Source organism: Mauremys reevesii, linkage group 26 (genome assembly GCF_016161935.1).
Source record: "Mauremys reevesii isolate NIE-2019 linkage group 26, ASM1616193v1, whole genome shotgun sequence".
NCBI classification, from domain to species: Eukaryota; Metazoa; Chordata; order Testudines; family Geoemydidae; genus Mauremys; species Mauremys reevesii.
Window position 1 is genome coordinate 1,684,507 of NC_052648.1, and position 12,250 is coordinate 1,696,756.

The window sequence follows — 12,250 nt, forward strand, 5'->3', positions numbered from 1 at the left end:
TTCTGCAACTCACCATTCTGTTCACAGACATCCTCTGTGAGGAAACAAGTCGTCAGATCACATGAGCTGGGAGAAGAAAAACCAACTGACTCATAAAAACTGAGCCTGGGCCTTCTGGGTTGCACTAATTGTTCATGTTTTTGGCAGTGGATAGGGATCTCAGCCCAGGGAAAGTACCTCCCCACTCGAGTTTGGAACCCACTGATATTTGTCCTGTCTCTCTTCCTTCCCAGTAGAGATTCTATCTTTCAGCTTGTAAGGTAGAACAGTTTCTTCCATGGCTGCAATTAACACCACTACCTTAATCCCTCTGTTGATGAATACAAGTTCAGTCCCCAGATGATACTTAATGGCTTTCCCTTCAGTGCAGATGCACTCCAGGTATGTAGAACAGGATGGGTGGGTCATGGGTTGTGTATCTGGTCAGTCAGCCAGTACAGAAACACTTTTTGTGACGCAATACAACGATTTGGGACCCTGATAACAGAAATAAAGGAAGACTCTCAAAAAGCAAACTATGTAAGACCAATCCTCAGCTGCCATCTAGGAACAGAATGGTCACTGAATCTCTGACCCCTAGCTCTGCTATGCTCAGCATCTTTACTCTCGAGAAGTTACCAGACCCTCAGCAGACACTACCAGATACTGTTTAAAAGAAAGAGTTGTGAAGATGTCAGGTTTGGCCAACAAACCACTTACAGTCAAGCCATGAATAGCCCAGACTAACACTAACAGATGCCTCCTAAGTGGGAACCAGGTACAGCGCCAACAATCAAGTTGCTTCTTACCTACATATCTCCCGCCAGGTTTAATAACTATTGCACTTCGGCTGCGAGTTTCCTCCTCAGCTTGTGCCATGCTCTGCCTTGCCTTCTGGTAGGAGTCATCAGTAGCACACACAGTGATTTTATCCTGTATGCTTCCAAGACAATCCAGATGGATATTACCATTGCTGTAAAAAAATAAATGATATAATCAGATATTCCTAGGATTAACATACATTTCCCTGCTGGCCTAGTGAGCGAGCCATGGAGAGACCTGAAGTTACCTGAAAGCAGCTGTGCACATCACGGCCTTTTGGTAAATGTCAGTTCCTTATATAACAAACCATACCAACGTTTTTCTGTATATGCAGTAAAAAAAAAAAAAAAAAAAAAAACACACACCACACCTGCTAGCGAGCTAATCAGTTTATTTCAGATTCCTGCCAGCAAGTTATTACAGAAATAATTACACTCACATGGCTATGCTTCATCTAAACAGCTCAGACTCTTTAACAAATATGAATAAAGCCTAATATTCCTGTAGGACGACATCTTCATTTGCCATGTGGTGAAGCTGAGGCTCAGTGGTTAAAGTGACCTGTGCAAAGTCACACAGGAAATCTGTGGGAGAGCCAGGAATAGAATTCAGATCTCCCAGCTTTAAGTCTTATGCCTTAACCACTAGACTATCCTTCCTCCACTGTGGATTTCTGCAAAATGGGTTCAAGAGAAAAAACTTGCTACTCTCCAGCAGTCACTGAGCAGCAAGCTGTTTCTAACAGAGCTGAACCCTGCCAGAATAGTAAGAATGGAAAATTCAATGCAATGGTCTCTGGTGCAAGCACATCAGGACTAGTAGATGCCTGAGCTTTCCAAGCCACTGGAGAATTAGGAACCTTTTCCTGTGTTCAATATCTTCATTAATGATCTGGAGGATGGCGTGGACTGCACCCTCAGCAAGTTTGCAGATGACACTAAACTGGGAGGAATGGTAGATACGCTGGAGGTAGGGATAGGATACAGAGCGACTAGACAAATTAGAGGATTGGGCCAAAAGAAACCTGATGAGGTTCAACAAGGACAAGTGCAGAGTTCTGCACTTAGGACGGAAGAATCCCATTCACTCTTACAGACTAGGGACCGAATGGCTAGGCAGCAGTTTTGCAGAAAAGGACCTAGGGGTTACAGTGGACAAGAAGCTGGATATGAGTCGACAGTGTGCCCTTGTTGCCAAGAAGGCTAAAGGCATTTTGGGCTGCATGAGTAGGGGCACTGCCCGCAGATCGAGGGACGTGATCATTCCCCGCTATTTGGCATTGGCGAGACCTCATCTGGAGTATTGTCTCTAGTTTTGGGCCCCACACAACAAGAAGGATGTGGAAAAATTGGAAAAAAAGAGTCCAGCGGAGGGCAACAAAAATGATTAGGGGGCTGGAGCACATGACTTATGAGGAGAGGCTGAGGGAACTGGGATTGTTTAGTCTGCAGAAGAGAAGAATGAGGGGGGATTTGATAGCTGCTTTCAACTACCTGAAAGGGGGTTCCAAAGAGGATGGATATAGACTGTTCTCAGTGGTGGCAGATAACAGAACAAGGAGCAATGGTCTCAAGTTGCAGTGGGGGAGGTTTAGGCTGGATATTAGGAAAATCTTTTTCACTAAACCTTCCCTTAGAGGTTTTTAAGGTCGGACTTGACAAAGCCCTGGCTGGGATGATTTAGTTGGAGATTGGTCCTGCTTTGAGCAGGGGGTTGGACTAGATACCTCCTGAGGTCCCTTCCAACCCTGATATTCTATGATTCTATGTTCGTCCCCTATCAATGGAAAAGTGTCAGTAAAGTCGCTGTCGCTTTCTAAGGACAAGAGAAAGGTAGGAAGTTACAGGCATGGAAAAGGATTGTAGCCCAGATACTTAAGCCCTCCTGCAAAGCACTAACCTAAGAGAATTTCCAAGGCTCTCACTACCCGTCACTTCGTTCCCAACCATGTTTTTCAAAGGCTCTGTGCACTGTAATGCAAAGGCTCTCTCCTTCACAGGGCATCCTCCCCAGCCCAATTCTCACTAAAGGCCAAGCTCTCCCTGATCCACACTACAGGGCAGGGGAAGGGGTGGGGGTGGGGGGGAAGGAAGCACATGCTGTTAATGAACTCTAGTAAGAGATTTTATACAGTGCAACTAGCTTGTGTCTGCCCCAAGTGAGGCTGAATTTGGTCAGAAGTTTTTAAAATGGAAGTAGCAATGCACACTTGGCCGCGGAGGCTGGGATTTTCAGAAGCACTCAGTACTTCACTAGCTCTGCCACCAAGGAGGTCAATGGGTTTTTTCCATTGACTTGGGCACTTTTGAAATCCCACTTGAAAGCTTTAGAGGAACACTTTAAACATAAATTAGCACTATCTACCCCTGGAGCAAAACTGTGGTAACTGTAAGGTTTGGGGTTTGTATTCAATGTAGAGAAAGGATTACTAACACCGTCTCTTTTCTAGTGCAGATTGGGCTATAATGATTATTTTAGGATATCACACTCTCCAAAACTACTGACTGACGTCAGACACAAAAAGGAATCACTGGCCTTGCCTAAAAATCTCCCTGCCCTGCTACTATTTAGCTCCACTGATGATAGTGAAGCAGGATACTTCACATGCACAGGCCACTAGTGGCCACCAGCATTTTAGTCACCAAGTTTTCTAGACCTGCTGCTCTAAGTGGGGCTAGTCAGTGTGCGGGTTAAAATATTAGTGGCCAGTCTACGTTAGCACCTCCACCATTGCTAGAGCTGAAATTTTAAGGAAAAAAGTTTAACAGACACAGAAGCAGCCTGTAAAATAACAAAAGAATGTGGAATGTGAAGAGGACCGGGGTAGTCTTTGAACGCATCTGCAAAAACTCCAGGAAGTGGCTGGGACAGGTAGTCATTTTTCTGTGCATGACCCCTCGGCACACACACTAGGTCCCACAAAGGGAAAGCCTCCTCGAAAAAACCAAAAACTTACTTTAAAGGCACATTTACATTTCACTTCTATTCATAACGTAAGTAAAAACCCCTCATTATGAGCAACAGGATTTCCCCCCCTTTTTTTGATGTACCACTTACCTGGATACATACTGCTGTATGCAGTCAAAACTCCCCTGGGGGCTGTCCCTGCCAATATTTGAAAGATAAAACATAAAAGTTCGCACTTCCGTTTGGCAATCAGGCCTGGGAATAGTGATGTGCTGTTTGGAAAGAAAAAAAGAAGGTGGATCATTGGCAAGTCTGCTCTACCACAAACACAAGACATTCAGAGGGTCACTTCGTGCTTATTTCTCTTTAGTCACTTTCAGCAGGTAACATTTGTGAATTACGGCTCAGAACACAGTAATGATGTCAGGCAAAAGGAGCAGCAGTAGGGCAGTTTCATATAGTTAATGAACATTAACAGTTGCCTCTGTCTTCCCTTCTCCATCCCAACCCCAAGTCATTTTCTAGTTTTATTTATTTTCTCCAATTATACAGTACCAGAAAATGGCAGTCTGGCCTTGGTCACAGAAGGGTAAGATGTGTGAGAGATTTAGAAATAGTGATAGAATGAGGGAGAAGAGAATTATGAATTTTTACCAGCAAATTCAATCTAAGGCAGTAGTGGTTTTTTAAATTCTGGTTTACCACAGCAAGAGGGAATCCAAACAAACTGGGGAAGGTTTCTGAAGAGGTATACACTTCCTGTGGATTTTATCCTGCCAGCAGGTTCACCCTAGGGCTGTAGATTCTAGACTTGCCTGCATAGCTACGTCAGTCGGGGTGTGATTTTTTGCCAACACAGCTATGCTGGTAAAAACCCTAGTATAAGTGCAGTTATATGGGTACAGAAGTGCTTATGGCAGCATAAGCTTACGTCGGTCACGGAGCCAGCAGTAGGTTACACTGCTGTAGACACTTATATCAGTGTAACTATAGCTACACTAGGAGGGTTTTGCCAGTTTAGTTAAACTGGTATTGTTAAACCAGCAAAAACCTCCTAGCATAGACTAGACTTTAATGATAGATATTTTTTGGAGGTAGGAAGGCTTAGCAGCTCATCAAAAAGTAATGCACCAGTTAAATCTAGATCAAAGGCTAGACAAATCCATTTGAAATATTTCTGCCAGATTCCAGAAAGATAAGCTGGAAAAATTGGCTGTGGTTTCAGAGCTCTTAGTAGTGAGAGGAGGTCTTCTCCCCACCAAATTTCCTACAGTTATCAGCACTTGTGCTGTTCCACCTGTGTTAGCAGCAGGGGGAGCCCTGCTGTGGACAAAGCTGTTTTTAACACCATGTCATGGAGACTTCTCAGAGCAGGTCTAGATAAGGTGGTAAGAATGCTGGTGAACCCCTGTGCTCTGTCTAAACCAGTACCATCGATGTCGCTACCACTGCAGGAGCTGCACTGGTACTACACCACAGGTGGGAACTTTTAGGGATTTTTTTCAATCAATCAGTGTGCTAGTGTAGATAAGGCTCAAACGTGCTCCTGCATGTAAAGCAACAGGCAGTTCCTTGAAATCCACTTATCTACCCCGAGCTCAAACGTATCTGGCTGCAGGCTCAAGATTCACCAGCCCAAGCTTTTCTTCTCTAGTTTTGGGCTCTGCCAACTCCAGGCATTCAAAGATCAGGAGTCAGACCCCCACACCGCCAAAAAATGAAGATTGGCTTTAAAAAAAAAAATCATGACAAAAATTTGGGATTCTTTTTATTTGCTTTCTAGTTTTGGAGCTTAGAGTGCGTCAGGATTATATTTTCAAGTTGCTATGGAACCATAAGGACTAGAAGCATTTTTTTTTTTTACCTAAATGAAAGCTGAGATTCTCACATAATCACTTGATTCCAGGAGCTAGTGATTTAATAAGATACCAGGTATTGTGATACTCACAGTAAAGTTGCAAGAGCCAGCATAGCCAGTTTTTACAACACTTAGTACAGCTGCAAGAATCCTAAAGATCTCCCAAGGGGTGCCCTTCTCACGCCAAGTAGCATGTAGTGCTCAAAGTGGAAGATAGGGAGGTAGGAGCCACAAAGTAGAATAGAAGTTGCCACACACACAGGCTTGATGAAAGAAAAATAGGACACAGGCAGAAAATGAACAAAGAAGAAATGGGCAAAAAAAAATCCCCCCGAAAACCAAAAAGCTGAATCTGTATGAAGGCATGGGTGGGCACTGACAGCTATCTGCCAATCAATCACAAGGGGAGGAGGAAGTCTCCCCAGAAGACACTGACAAACACTGCTCTAGGAAGTTGGTCCACCCTCATTCTCAAATCATGGTTGCTGTTGTCAGTGTTTAATTCAAACCAGTGTGGGCTGGCTTCTTAAAAATTAGTGATCTGGCACTAAACTGCAACACAAGCCACTAGAAATCAGGATTATTATCTCGATAGATTATAATTTCCTAATCAGGATTTCAGGCTCACACTGGAGCGTGACCCTGCTATGAATCAAACAAAGTGTGCTCTGCAGAGAACCCTACAGATGACACTGGCATCAGCCTAACTTGTACCATTTTCTCATGGATAACGAATTCCCTGAGTCCTACCACGCTAGTTTTTCAACTGAAAGAGCTGCTTGTCTCTTTTCCATGTATGTTCTGGGCTCAGCATGGAATAGGGCCTTCCACAATATAAATGATAATTAAGACAGCTGCCAGCGGAGGGTACAGAGTGAATGCCCGTTGTAATCTATTTTCAGTTGTACCATATACTATTTAAAGTTTGACTGCCTATAAGGGCTTGTCTACACAGAGAGTTAGTACAAAAGCTAGCCAGAGTGTGAACTGACAGCACACCAATTTGCCACACTACTAACTTGCCATGTGGACACTGGAGGACTTGCTGGAACAGTGTTCATATGGTGCGTTAGTCCATGGCAAGCTGGTGCAATGTGCATTTACACCCTGGCTTTCTGTGTATTAATTCACCTTGCAGGCAAGCCCCAAGTGAATTACTGGTTGTATCTTGTATCACCATACATGCATATATTTCACATCCATGTCTACAATGTCCAGCGCAGTCATGGGCCAACTGGTAGCCATTTCCTGAATAATATAAACTCCATTTAGTAGGATCTATAAGGCTGTCTGGGTGCTCAGAGTGGCATAGTTTTGGCCTCCAAGTACTGTAACAGCAGAGTGCTCTAACAGCCTAGGAACACAATGCTTATTATGTCTTACTATTGTTCTGGCAAGAAATGCTTCAGAGAGCAGCGCTTGGCAAAATGAGCGCCCGTAGTGCTCCTCCCCTACGCAAGTATAATTTCTACATTGACAAAGCTTGCCTGCTCCTAGTTCCTAGAAGTGATTTTCCTCATTTCCAAAAGAGCAGGTAAACATCAAATGTCACAGTTTGCAAATGTGAAACATGACCAAGTTATCCAATCTGGGAATTCACTACCTTAATGTAAATTCACTGGACTTGATTGGGTAGAATTCCAGCTACCAGTGCTCTACCAAGATATAACACCAACTCTTTCCCCAAAGTAAAGCGTAGTGGACTGAGTCCTGGGAACTTCTCAGCTGTCAAACACATAATGGGTGAACAGGGATTTCAACCTGTCAGTTTCCTCATCTGTAAAATGAGTATAATTCTGGCCTCTGACAGGTGGGATATGAGGATGTTTGAAGATTTAAAATGTTACGTGTCCTCTTAATTTTTTTTAAACAGTTAATGTTCCCTTTTATACTTCTAGATACACCAGCATGCATCGAACATAGACAAGATGATCTAGTGGGCCTTTCCTCTCTCCCTACCAATGGGGAACTGTTCCTTACAGCACATTTTCAAGTGTTTTGTCCAATATTAACTAAGAAGAAACCAGATCAGAAATTAACGAGCTACTACAAATTTGACACTCGGCTATAACTAGACAATGATTGCTCGTAAAGTCCCAAACCTAGCACTTCTGTAGAATTTCTGTAATAGTTACAAAGCCAGCGTCCTCCAGGGACACAATTGAGACCGAGGTGACCAAGATCCGCAATTAACATTTACGTTAAAATTTGCTTGTTTCAGTACTGAAAAGTAGGTTTAATGCAAATTGACAGTTATCTAGGAATTATTTTTAGCTGAAGCAGCAGGTCCTCCAGCTACCTAATCCACATAATAAGTCTTCAAAAGAGCCCTGATGCTGGTGTTCAGTAATCACTCTACCATGTAACCACTGGTATTTAAAAATAGCCCATTTACAGATGTGACTTTTGTTCTCTATTACAAGAAATCATTGGAAACAAAAAGGCTACACAGATGAATGTAAGTTTCACTTAGAACGTTACTGCCAATGCAAGTCCATGCCAAAAAGTGGAAAAAATGGCATGTTTCCAAGTAAGTTGTTATTCACACATTTTGGGTTTTTAAAAATACCTAGTGAAAATATTAAGATAAAGTTGCACAAAAGTATCAAAAGGAAACTTCAGATTTTAAAATTAATTTGAACTCGTTTAACTGTTTCTCTCCTTGCTCTCTTTCCACTCACCACCTGCAAATCTGACCCAGCACCAACCCCCCCCCCCCACAGTACATCCTTTTACTGAAATAGAAACTATATTCAGCAACTCTTGTACATTGCACAATGATTTGCACTGCAAGAACTGCCACCCTTCATAACGCTATGATATTGAAGATTTTGAACTCTAATTTAGATCTGTCTCATGGAAAGAGTGAAAAGTGAATATTTTATGAAATATTAATAAAGTAAAGCGTGTTGATGATGAAAAATATTTATACAAATGTAACAAACTCATGTGCCTCTTTCAAGGAGCTTAATGAGGACCATAACAAGGCAGCTTACTTCAGCGATGGATCCAGCACCTGCTTTAAGGCTGAGTAACACTACAGCAATGATGAACTATTTTTATTATTGAAGACATTCTGAAAAGGCCAAACGTTATAAAAAAACATTACATGGTAACACACCGAGAACATAGTTAACAAAACCATGTTAATTTGAAGATACACATCTCACAAGAGCAAGGATAATTTCCAACATGTGATTAAGATGACTTGTCAAAGCTTTCAGGACCCAAATGTAATCTACCTGGGACAGTGGTCATATTTGGAAGATCTTTCCTCCTGATCGCAAACTAATACCGGTAATTGAAAGAGCTGTCAGTCACATTTCAAGCCAACAACTCTGACAGCCTTCCTTTCAGCTCTGCATTCCTTAGACAATGTAGAACCACTGCCATGCCTCGCTCTTAACCTGACCTTTTTGTGCCTCCCAACCTTAATATCACTTTAATTATGGAATAATGATCAAGATGAAAGGTATTTCCAGGGGATGAATGGACAGCTGGGAGACAGTGGTCTGAGGTACTTACTGCAAACATTACATGCTAATGAAAGAAGGTGGACATATGGCTTATTTTAAAATGGGTAATGAAGACTCAAATGGCATGGAGAGCATTTCTAGAGAATTAATGCCAATGTAAGGGAAGACGCATTTGTCTTAAAATGTTTCTCATCCTCTCATTCCCCCTGCTCCCTCCCATCCCCACCAAAACATTTCTAAATAATATGCATGATTTTCTTCTCTGCAGGATGGAGGCATACGGGGGGGAAAGCGCCTCAGCCTTTAAAAACATGTGCTGCTGCAAACTGCGTCTTTAAATTATATTCTCTTTGAAGTATGTCCCAGATACAGAACTTGTGACCCTTAAAAGTTATGATATCAAAATCATTACCATAGCAACATGCATTCTGAGGTAACATACAAAGACAGTAAATGGGGTATGGGGGGGGAAGAGAAGAGATAAAAGAAGAATGGGGGGGGTAAGTTTGTTCCAAAAATAGATTAAAAAAAAAGTATTCATGTGATCATTTGGATGTGATGACTTGTTAATTACTGATTTAGCTCTTATTTGTTCTGCTTGAATTAGATAATTTACTAGAAATTGTTTAAAGCTAAACTGCTAATTCCTTAAAGTGAGGCTCTATCCTCACATATACAAATACTAAATTTAAAAGCAGATGGTTACATAACTGCCAGCTTCTTGTCCTACCCAGCAAAGACAATGAAAAAAGACAAAGCTCCTTCTATCTGCCCCAAGCGAGCTGGTTCTCCTTCCCCTCAAAGCTCTACCTTTGGCCTTTACTTGGCAGTGCAATTAATTACACAGTTGACAACAAGGCAATCAGAGGTCAGCTCTGAGCTGCCAACAGCCTCTTTCCACCCACAATGCAGCTCAAACTGTGCAGGTCTCAGGGTTTCACTCATTAAATGGCCATGTTAGAGGTAATCACACTTCTTAATTCCCTTTTCATTCAACATAGACTACAATTACAGATGACTGACAGCTGTTTCCATTAAAAACTATTCTGTGAAGCTTTAAATTCATGGCCAAAAAACCTCAATAAAGTACACTATTTTTTTTCTTAATCTGTTCTTATTATCAATATTGTTTTTAAAGTATGTTTTATTTCAATTAGGCCAAAAGTGCACTAGCTTTAAGAATGCTGCCCCCCCACCCCCCACCCAGTGATGTTGGTAACTCTGCAATATCAACTTCACTAAATAAAGGGAGGCGATAGGGAGGGCAGGGGCTGTACTTTGAAGTTGTTCAGATGAATTTTCCCACGGTTAAACTGCATCCTTGGAAGAGGAAGATAATGTAAACAGCTAAAAAGGGAAACAACTTCTAACTCTTATTATTATAAAGTTTTACAGTAAAATCATATTTAGATCCTTAAAAGGTGACCTGTCAAGGGGGAAGTTTGTGCACCTTGTTGGCTTCTTCATTGCAGGCAGGGCTGACGGCACCGCTGAATTAAGGCTGCCCAACACATCCCATTATAAAGCCTTGTTTTCAATTGCTTACAACTGCCAATCTAACTTTTGGGGCATGAATTTTCCATGCTGAATGTCTGCTGCACATGCAATTTTTCAAAAAAATTCCACCATCTATAAAGAAAGCCTGAAAGTGGCGCCTTCCCTGCATGCCTCCAGCACCCAAAACCAAAAAGGGGCTTGGGGTTATTTTTGTTTGAAACCTTACCAAAGCTATTATACCTTGCTTTCCCTGTTTTGTTGGTGGGCTAAAGAGCTAGTGGGATTGCGAAACTACAAGGCACTGAAATGCAAGCACCTGCGCAGGGAAGGAATTACTAGAGTTTGTTAACACCTATTTAACTCTCACATTTGGAAGATTTTCTTCGCAACCACATAAGGGCTAGAAGTGTAATATTTACAAAATGATAGCATAGATTCTGCTGCTCACTTCTTTGGTGAGGGGTGGATTCTACAACAAATTCCATGGCCGCAGAATCACAAAAGAGACAAGGAGCTCAGCACAGCATTTGAATTCAATTCTCATTTCAGCTGCAATCCTGTGTGATGGCGAGTCAGAAGGTAAAACTTTGCTTCTAAGAAATAGACTCTGTAATTTTGCTCTACTTCATTTTCCAAGACAGTGAAACCGAGACACAAGATCCCTGCTTATAAGCTAAGACCTTTCATGGAAACTGCCCCAGATATCCCCAAATTTGAGTATAATCTGTTCCACCTCTACTAGGAATGTAGTAATTGCCATTCGGGAACAGATCAGTGGCCACATGGTAGAGTATTCCATCAACAAAGGCCAGACCCACATACTTCAGAAGAAGCTGTAAGAAACTTTTCAGACAGCTACGAGATAGCCCGCCCCAGGGAAAGTTTCCTGCTGACCCCCAATAATTAAAGCTTGGCTGATGCTCTGAAACATGAGGGTTTATATCCATTTTTTTTTTAAATTTGCCATAAGAACTCTAGATATTCTTGTTACCAATAATCCTTTTTTGAATCCTGATAAGCTCTTGGACTGTGATAACCTGTGGAAATGAGCCTCACAGGTTAGTTATGTTGTGTGGAAGTATTTATTGGTTTTGAATTTGACACTTAATTTCATTGACGGTCCCTTTGGTCTTGTATTAGAGAGAGGTACCTTACAGTACCTCTGGTTCTTCAAGATGTGATAATCGGTATGGATTCCACTGCAAGTGCTTATATAAAGGCACAACGGGGGCAGCCACAATCTTCCCTCACTTCCCCTGCAATTCAAAGCCAATGTTGTTGAGGACTTTGAAAAGTAGGGATAGAGGGCGAGCTGTGGGATCCACACTGACAACAACATCTAGAAGAACCACAGTCATTGTAGGGTAAGTGACCATTCTTTCTTCAAGTACATGTCCGTGTAGATACCACTGCATGTGACTGGCAAGCACAACTGCTCGGTACATGGGACTCTCCTAAGCGGAAGAGGCACCTGCTGTGTTCATCTTTCAGTGGAATTAGCCCATCACAGGATAGGTAGTGCTTGAAGCCCACAGGTTTCAAATCCACCATGTTGAGAAGGCCTGCATCAGTGCCCGGTTGAACATTCACTCCAGATGGACTGATACTGTTGACAGCAGTGGCAGGTCAGATACTCAGAAGAGTTCTGGACATTGTTATGAAATGTTTAAAGAAATGTAGCCAAAGCTAAGAACCAGCAAGTGGGACACTC

General features: G+C 42.2%; 1 protein-coding gene across 1 annotated transcript in view; it reads right to left on the reverse strand.

The window, feature by feature from the left end:
• ELL (elongation factor for RNA polymerase II) overlaps positions 1 to 12,250 on the reverse strand; it is an 83,856-nt gene that overhangs the window by 29,925 nt on the left and 41,681 nt on the right. The window contains exons 3-4 of the mRNA XM_039515831.1: positions 3,859 to 3,980; positions 789 to 952 (exon numbers count right to left, since the gene is read on the reverse strand). Coding sequence (XP_039371765.1) covers positions 789 to 952; positions 3,859 to 3,980 — 286 coding nt within the window. The remainder of the gene's footprint in view (positions 1 to 788; positions 953 to 3,858; positions 3,981 to 12,250) is intronic.